The sequence below is a fragment of the Crassostrea angulata genome, chromosome 10, assembly GCF_025612915.1.
Source record: "Crassostrea angulata isolate pt1a10 chromosome 10, ASM2561291v2, whole genome shotgun sequence".
In the NCBI taxonomy this organism is placed as follows: Eukaryota; Metazoa; Mollusca; class Bivalvia; order Ostreida; family Ostreidae; genus Magallana; species Magallana angulata.
Genome location: NC_069120.1, coordinates 35,186,672 through 35,196,054, shown reverse-complemented (window position 1 = coordinate 35,196,054; position 9,383 = coordinate 35,186,672). Strand labels below are relative to the sequence as shown.

The 9,383-nt window shown below is 34.3% G+C and overlaps 1 protein-coding gene across 1 annotated transcript; it reads right to left on the bottom strand.

Moving 5' to 3' along the window:
• Window positions 1-4,020: 4,020 nt before the first annotated feature.
• On the bottom strand, window positions 4,021-8,043 carry LOC128166966 (uncharacterized). The gene is made up of 2 exons (XM_052832445.1): window positions 6,887-8,043; window positions 4,021-6,448 (listed from the first exon to the last, which is right to left on the bottom strand). Exons 1-2 carry the CDS (start codon window positions 7,808-7,810, stop codon window positions 4,814-4,816), a joined length of 2,559 nt encoding a protein of 852 aa, XP_052688405.1. The 5' UTR covers window positions 7,811-8,043; the 3' UTR covers window positions 4,021-4,813.
• Window positions 8,044-9,383: the final 1,340 nt, after the last annotated feature.

Sequence of the window (9,383 nt, the reverse complement as noted above, 5' to 3'; positions counted from 1 at the left end):
TACGAGTTCTACTTGTTTTCTGAAGGACATGTCTTGGAAGCGTTTTATAGATGATATATATATATTCATTTACAAACTATGTAAGACCAGATCTTGTTATTACTGGTGTTGTCTTCACACAAAACTTCAATGGATGATGCATTTGCGATGCACTTGACATGTTTGGATTCGAAAGCTGGGGGATGTTGATGTATATGAAGTAGATGGCTAAAAAAAAGATGAGGGGATAAGATGGCGCAAATGCCCATTCAGTTTAGTCATAAAATACAATTTTAAATTTATTTTTTCCCAATTAAATATTTTCAAATATATAAAAACACAAGTTTGCAAAAGCACAATTTCGAACTATATTCAATTTTTAATATTTAAGAAAAAATATTTCTGGAAAAACAAGTATAGCCAGATATTTTGGTAGTATTGAACCCATGGCATAAAAACCCTAGATTGTCAGGTACTCTAACCACAGAGCCATTTCAGACACAACAAAGTAGGCTGTTTAAATATTGAATGTGACTGGCCACGAATTTACGGACTTGTATTATTTTATCAAAACGTTTAATTGTAGGGATACAAAATGATATTTCTAATGCATAGTGGGTCATCTCTCCACGTTGTTGATTGAAATCGGCTTGTTTTTCATTAGACCTTATGTTCTCCTTCGTTTCACTCATCCGAACATAAGTATTTCTATTTTAAGTTTTTATAAATGACAACAGGTGTTGGAGTGAGTGAGCTATCAACCAGTTTATTCGCGTAATATACAATCAGCACGCGACTTTAATAGCAATGAACTGGGATTAGGCCCAATAATTGTAGATTTCCAAAATACAATGTAAATTTTATATATAAATGCATTTCAAGCATACTTCATCATACGCACATGCACCTATAAACAAAAACAAAAAAATCGTGTTCGAAAGGGTTGTTGCTCATCGATGACCTGTCTATACCAGATCGGTTCTATATATACTACAGCCAAACGACTACTTGTATAACTGCGCTAAAAGAAGTAGTCCGTAAAATATGCAACTTACAGAAATTTATTTATTTAGATCAAGTGAAAAATAAGGAGCAAAGACCCACTCTATTAAAGAAAACGCCTTGAAGTTCTAAAAAAAAGAAAGACAGTATTTGCAGGTTTTGATACGTATACGCCTGTTTGACTCAACATATTTTAAGTATTGTACATATTTATTAGTTAAAAATCCATGATATTTATGGGCATTTTACATGCCTTATCCATCCATCTTCTTTAAGGTATCATTTGTTTACCGGGTTTTCCAACGGAAAAATCCGGTTATTAAAACGGTAAAAATGGCGGACAGGCGGCTGCCAAAATGGTACCCTCATTGTACAGATAACTCTTCCTACAGTTTATAAGATAGAAAGTTGTTCTTTTGCAGATCAATTGTACATATATATCAAAGGTGTGTGCAAATTGATGTCTGATAATTTATGAAAAAAATACCAGCTGTCGAACTTAGTCATTTTTTGGCAAAATATTGCATATTCTTTTGCAGATCAACTGTACATATATCAGAGGTGTGCATATTGCTAGGATTTTGATTTCTGATAATTTATGAAAAAATACATGCTTTTGAACTTAGTCATGTTTTGGCAAAATATTACATATAGGGTACCCTCATTGTACGGATAACTCCTCCTACAGTTTTCAAGATAGGAAGGTTGCTCTTTTGCAGATCAACTGTACATATATTAGAGGTGTGCATATTGCTAGGTTTTTGTTTTCTGGTATTTTGTGGAAAAAATATCAGTTTTTCAGTTTAATTATTTTTCGGCATAGTATTGCAGATAGGGTACCCCGTTTCACTGGAGGTGTCCCATACCACCCTAATCTTTTATTCGTAAAAAAATGGAACATCTCTCGTCAATATCTATTCCAAGAGTGCACATATACATTAAGACAAGTCCTGCCAATCTTTATTTATCCATTAAGCGTTTGGGTTTTGGTAAGGATGATTTGCATAATTTCTAGCCTTTATTAACAGGTCTCCGGCAATGAGAACGCGCTTCTGTGCCCAATAGAAAAAGTCACCTATTAACACAAAAAAATATTCAGACAAATTCCGAGATGCTAATATAGAAATGGAATTTTTGGGGTATTTTTTTTATCGCTCTGAAGTTTTAATAATTCTGAAATTTTTTATTAATATTGATAGTTTATCAATTGATCTGTTTAATAAAGGTCTAAATGATCGGATATGAGAAACAGTGGGGATAATTTTCTGCTAAACAGATGTTACATGCGTATTACAACTTGCACAAGCAATTGCTGTCCCCTGGAAATTGATGTGGTCTCTCAAATGGGTGCCCTACATCATTCGACCCTAGTGCAGATGCAAGATCAAATTCAGGAAAGTTTTGAAAAAAATGTACATTTTCATTATGGTTTTCATTTAAACCCTTCTCACGATATTCTTGCAACAATTTTGATTCTTGGAAACATTTACACAATAAAATCCTTTTTTTGTGTGTTTCATGTGGATATGTAGATAGCTAGCAGTGTTGAATTTGTTTTGCAATGCCGCCATGCACCTTCATAACCCGTATGACACCTCCCCCCCCTCCCCCCTTAAAAAGCATTTCATTGTTCATATATTTTACATCTGGCTCAATATCATTTAATATATTATCCATAAAGAATTATGAAAAATACATAAATTAACATTTTTGTCGACCAGAACGCAACACAGAAGGACCAGCTAATTTTTGTGAAGGTGAAATAAACTGCATGTAACTACAACTACTTGATGGTCTGATAGTGGGTATCTGTTCGTTTAAAGAAACAATTTACGGTCCGATGTAAAAAAAAAAATCTTCAAAATAAGTGATTTCTAAAGCATGATTAATAATGATAGTATTTATTTATTAATAATGATAGTATTTATATAGATTATAGATGGAAAAACTACCTTTAAATAAACATTTTAAGTTTAAAAAAAAACATATGTCCCAGAGAAAAGGGGGGGGGGTCCAAACCCCAGAACACTGGATCCGCAAATGGTCAGGGTCATGTATATATAGATGGATGTTAATCGCGTGTACCCACAGTTTTAGACCTATATGCACCTATCATCGCTAAAAGACGGAACTGTTGTTACTTCAGCCTGTCGTTGCTGAAGATCGAACCATCAACAGCCCAATTTACGCTAATGACGAAATTTACTATAATAAATGAAATTACACCAGAATAATATATAAGGGGGGGGGGGTATATTTCGGTGAGATAATTGGTTAAATTTTAATTAATCTATTATTATTATTATAATTACTCTGATAAATTTGGACATCATCGAAAAATGGTATAGCATTGTCATAGGAAACTGCATCATACTTCAGCAAATACACATTGAAAGGATTTGGAAGTCCACAAAACTTCATATTCCCAAGCCAAGTCTGATTCGGACCTCTCCTCACAAACCCAAAATCCGCACCTCTCCTCACAAACCCCTGATCCTCACCTCTCCTCACAAACCCCAGATCTGCACCTCTCCTCACAAACCCCTGATCCGCACCTCTCCTCAGAAACCCCTGATCCACACTTCTCCTAACAAACCCCTGATCCGCACCTCTCCTCACAAACCCCTGATCTGCATTTCTCCTCACAAACCCCAGATCCGCACCTCTCCTCACAAACCCCTGATCCACACCTCTCCTCACAAACCCTTGATCCGCACCTCTCCCATCTTCCCCAGTCAAGGGTTCTTAATTCGGACTCTAGCTGGATTTGTAAAGAAGAAAAAACTTTTAATTTAAGTATTTATGCCTTGATATTTCTAATCCTCAGAGAGTTTTTTATCGGTCTCATGACGTTAAAAGATTAAAAGATAATTACTGTGTCTGTAGTACAGTCTTTATTCACTATTTGGTTATGCTAAATTAAATGTATATCTATAATCTTAAATCTTTAGAATGACTCATTGTAAATTAAATGTTTTAAACCAGTGTAATTCACCAGAAGTGTTAAGAAACAACAATAAATTTTTAAAAAAAGATGAATTAAATAATGCAAATTTATTCTACAAACAATACATACAGTTTGTATAACAATATAAAATAAAATTAACACAAAGAAATGATATAAATTGATGCAGATTTTTTTTAAAATCAGGACATCTTTTATCAAACTATCACCATCATTATGATATGATCAAAGACAGATTAATTTTACATATATAGAGGTTACGGGGTCTTTTAAAAAAGCAACAACAGCGTTCTAATTAAAGTACTGAAAGTACTGGAAAGCTTTTAAGCAAGCGTGTTATTTAATTGTTAGATCATTTGCAGAAAGGTTTCATTTTTGTATATTGTATAGTTCCTGTAAAAGCTAGAAAAAACCAAAAGAATAAGACAAGCCAATACTTTCATTTCATAGAAAATTTAATTTCATTGTCTTTTTCCTCTAAAACTATTTTTTTAAATAACAAACTAAAACAATAATTTTTTCTGATATTTACACAATGCTAGGTTTTTTTTTATGATTTCTAAAAATTTCGTGTTTTAAGTTTGAACACTCATTGTGTCGAGTATAGGACTATGATTTAGATTTCAAATCGGAAAACAAAAAGATAATTGGATCTAATCTTACCGCTAATTAATACTTTTTCGCGATTTTCAATAATATATAACCCCGTTAATTTAATATATATATTTTATATTAATAGATACGTAAATTGGCCAACACAACATCAAGACAACAGCAAACGAATAATTTTAATCAATATAAAAAAAACTCCAAATTTTAAAACACCGAAAGGCATGGGAAAGCGATTGTCACGTCTCTCTATATATCTTAATGTGACGTAACAAATGATCTTGAACTTTTATTACCCGAGCTGGTTTTTTCTCTCTCGTTAGCACAGCAGCACCTAAATGTGAGCCCAAATGCCAAATACAGAAACACGCCCTGACCTGCAGTAAATAAGGTGTGCAAAACGGAGAACAGATGAAGCTCAGTGAGCAAAGCCAAAAATCCAAACAGCCAAGACACTCCAGTAAGCGTTGATAACCGGAAGAATGCGCCAATATTCTTATGATCAGCAGACTTGCGTACTTCGTCCTTCTCTTGAATTCTACTTACCGTGACCAAAAACATAAACATGTTGAGACACACAGCGATGCCAACAGGTAGGGCAAAGGTGTATAGAACCATACTAGATTCTGCGATATAACAGGTAGTGAGAGAATATCCTAAATTCTCGCCTTGACTGGAACTGTAGCTTAAAATGACGTTGATTCCTACAGGAAGTATAGAGAGGAACGTGTTAGGCAGCAAAAGAAACAACACCCGTGCGTTCTTTCCAAAGCGTGCAACTCTCAAAGTTGTAAACGTTTGAAAAATTTGGAAAGTAGACAGGCTCATCCAAAATAGAACAGACAGCCAGAGAAAGTGCACTAACATGCCAACAGTAACACACAATTCTTTGCTCCAAAGGAAGTACTTCGAAAAGGTGTATACTGTATTGGCAAGTATCATTAAAACTGAAAGAATGATGATTTTTGTTCCTGAGGATGTAATGCGAGATTTTTTAGAAACAAAAGATAGAATTGTCAACACAGCCCCACAAGAAGAAAGAGACAAACAAGCGAGTGAGAGATATTTCTCTACTGAATCATCAATTGTATTGGACAGGGCTTGTGTTGTAAGAGAAAACCGATACCAGTCAAGACAAACTTGAAACTTCTGATTATTTAAAGACTGCTTGAAGTATCTTGAGGGAATACAGTTTTGGTTGTCGGTGAGACACAGGGTGAAGTTTGACAACTCAAGTCTTGCATCAGCCGTCTCTATGTTAACTTTTGGACAACGATACCAGTCGGCCACGACCACAATATGGGCTTTTTCCTTGACACAATTATATCGTCTGTTATCATTTGCCTGATTAGCAATGTCGAATAGTTTACTATGTAGCGTTTTAAATGTAATTGGGTGGATGTAATGGGGATCTTTATAAGCATAAAAATTATCCTCATACAAATGAAAGCGTTGGCCAATAATAAACCCGGTGACATTTATTCTATGGTTGAATAGTCTATCGGAGAGTTCGATTTCATTTTCAAAAGTAACTATTCGGATCAGATTTTCTATGAAGCTGTCAATGTTATGTGGATGATTCACCGATAGTTTGACGACCACCCCGTGATAAATAACATCTGTTTTACGACTGGGACCGCCGCCTTGTTCGTCAATGGGACTCAGAACTGTTATTGTACACAGGTACCTGGAAATGTTATTCTGAGCAAAGACGCCCTGTAGAAAGTCCCTCAATGATTTTTTTACGTCCACCTCTAACCCGACTGATTCTGTGGGATAGAACATCATGTTGACTTCGTAGTTGTTTTCTCCCATTGTTGAGTACATGGACTGACAAACAGTATTTCCTTCTAAAATGTACTCGTCTTCACAAGTCAGCTTTAAGCATTTGTCCTTCAAAAGAGAAAGGGAATTTAGCAGTTTTTACTTCGACTATTTAAGTACTTCATTAGCGCTCTCTATTTTATATATGATGAAAATAAAACTATTCTCAAATAACGAAAAGAGGGATTAATTTATATATATTAGTAGTTACCGTTGAAAACTGTGTGTTCTAATTGATTTTGAAACAAGGTTTTGTTTTTGTAGTATTGTTATCAAACTGAAGTTATAAAGTGATAAAGAAATTTGTACACCAATGTTTTTGCAGGTATTTTAAATCAAACACTCGATCCGTGTTATATTTAAAAGTTTATTGTAGGTCCTACCGATTTATGGATACTAGAATTGGGGGTTTACAACATGTATGTATATGAATCGTTACGCAGTATGCGTAAATTTCATTGAATTCATTTTAAGGATCCGGAACAACGATACCATTCACATGCTTACCAAAAAGGTGTCGTATAATTCGCCATCTGTACACATTTCATCTTGAGTTACCGTGCGAGTTTCTCCAGCGATCTCTTTTTCCAAATTCAGAAGAGCAGAAAAAATCGGAAGTTTGTCCGCCCCCAGTTGAAATAAATGGCTGCTGTTTGGGCAGGCAATTGGAGCATCATATATTCTTGGAACGGTACACAGGTAACAGTAAACATTTCTATGTACGATACCTGTCATACACGAAAAGTATGGCAAATTATATGCAGCACAGGCATCCACCAGGTACGCTTTATCTGCTGGCAAGATGTTCGCGTTAATACAATAATTGTCATCAACTTCGGTACATTTCGAAACAATTTTCTGTAGCGAGACTGGTGGATAAAACAAGAAGTTACATGATGGGTAAGGATTGAAAACCAATCGCACAAATTCTCTGCTGGTTATCTTTGACAGCAACTCGGACCTCGACGTGCAAATAATTTGGTCATGGTTCCAGAATACCAAATCCGTGAAGTTTTCAGAGTGACACAGAGCGCAGCGTATGTTTCTGTAGGTTTCGTTTGTTCTGAGAGAAGTGACTGGAAGAGAAAGCGTGATGTTCCTTATGTCGGCTTTGGACAGCGGTGGCACACATCTTTCGCCACTTGGACATGTCTCTATCATCCAATACGACGCTCTGTGTGCTTGGAAAAGGACAGCAAACGTCGGGTTCCATAATGGTTTGAGACATGCTAATGGTGTGCTCTTCTTCCCCAAGCTGTTCTGGTCCAAAATATTTGAAGGACAACAATTCTTCTTCCTAGCGCAAGAGTCGTCACAGCTGCAAGTCGAACACGCAGGACTCATAGAACCACCAAACGTGTAATTCGTTTTAAAACTTTCCCCCTTGCACATGTCTTGTCCAGGGCAGACTGTCAGATAGTCAGCCAGCATGTTCCTTGCTGTAAGGTTTGTGATTGTTGATGTTATATTTAATGCTCCTGCCACGAGTTCTTCAGACGGAAGTACTTCAGAACGGAATGTGAAGCCCCCAGTGAAGCCCCCAGTTGGTAAATTAAAGCCTGCACAGTTGCTCCACCACGAGATGAATAATACCAACCGCAGCGCCTAAAATACACTCTAAAATTGTATTCGTGATATTTGCTAAGTTTTACTAATGCTTTTAAATAATTGTTTTCAAGAAATGTCCAGTCTTACTAGAACCCATTTTAAAGTAATATGATACTAGTAGATTTTTTAATGGTGGTAATTTCCTCAGTTTATTATAACCCTTATTTACACTTCCTGTTTTTCGTGCTATTTTCAGAATCTTTTTTAAATAAATCAAATTCAAAAGGGTGTAAAATAATACATACATTTGCATAACTGCGACGTTAAAAATGAATTTTATAGTTTTGTATTTTACTTTATGACTATTTTAGCTTTTTCAAATAAGACCTGAATTTTTAACTATAAATATTATTAATTATAGAAAAAATCAATATATTTTACATTTTTAACTTGGGTATTTTCCTATATTTCAATATAAAGCTCTTCTAAAGGAGATCAAAACAGTCTACAAATGGATACGACCATCGAGTCTTCTTAAGTATTTGTAAAAATGTAATTGAGCCCCATTACAAATTTGATGAAAAATAAAAGTTTAAAAAAAAATTATTTGAGGCATTGAAGATAGAAAAAAATTGAAGGAAAAAGATAAAAGATGACTCCGGTATTTTTCAAGTGCAATTCTGTAACCTACGAGAATGGGGATTTGGTTGCTTACGACATCTCATTCTAAAATAATAACTATTTACGTTTTGTTTTGTCCGTTGCATTGCATTAAATTATCAGGCAAGTCATCATGATGTTGTAGACTAGTGATGTTATAATTATGTATTTATTCAATATTTCTGGTAACACCATTGATGTTCAAATGTTAACCTTCATATGATAACAACTTGAATCATTTTATAAAGAAATAAACCAACGGAAATCCATTCTAAGCTTAGGAGTAATCGACCGACATTTTATATTCGTTATTTTATAAGCTTGTCGCCCTTATAAATGCAAAATTCTTTTAGACAGCATAAGGGTTTAAGATAACAGTTTTTCTTAATTAACCGACTTTGAGAAACTCATATTTTAAAGGGTAAAAAAGACTATATATATATATATATATATATATATATATATATATATATATATATATATATATATATATATATATATATATATATATATATATATATATACAAAGATATTGAGTGTACATAAAACATTTTACTAGTGTGTCACATGTTTTCTCTTTACAGTGTTATCACACAATATCATTTCTCGACTGCGAATTTAATTTAAGATATACCTAAACATGGGGGATGTTGATGTATATGAAGTAGATGGCTAAAAAAAGATGAGGGGATAAGATGGCGCAAATGCCCATTCAGTTTAGTCATAAAATACAATTTTAAATTTATTTTTTCCCAATTAAATATTTTCAAATATATAAAAACACAAGTTTGCAAAA

Excerpts from the sequence above, each read along its gene's own strand:
- LOC128166966 (XM_052832445.1), bottom strand. The coding sequence starts at position 7,810 with ATGCTGGCTGACTATCTGACAGTCTGCCCTGGACAAGACATGTGCAAG. Across the intron at positions 6,449-6,886 it reads AATTATACGACACCTTTTTG|GACAAATGCTTAAAGCTGAC; the intron begins GTAAGCATGTGA and ends TCTCTTTTGAAG.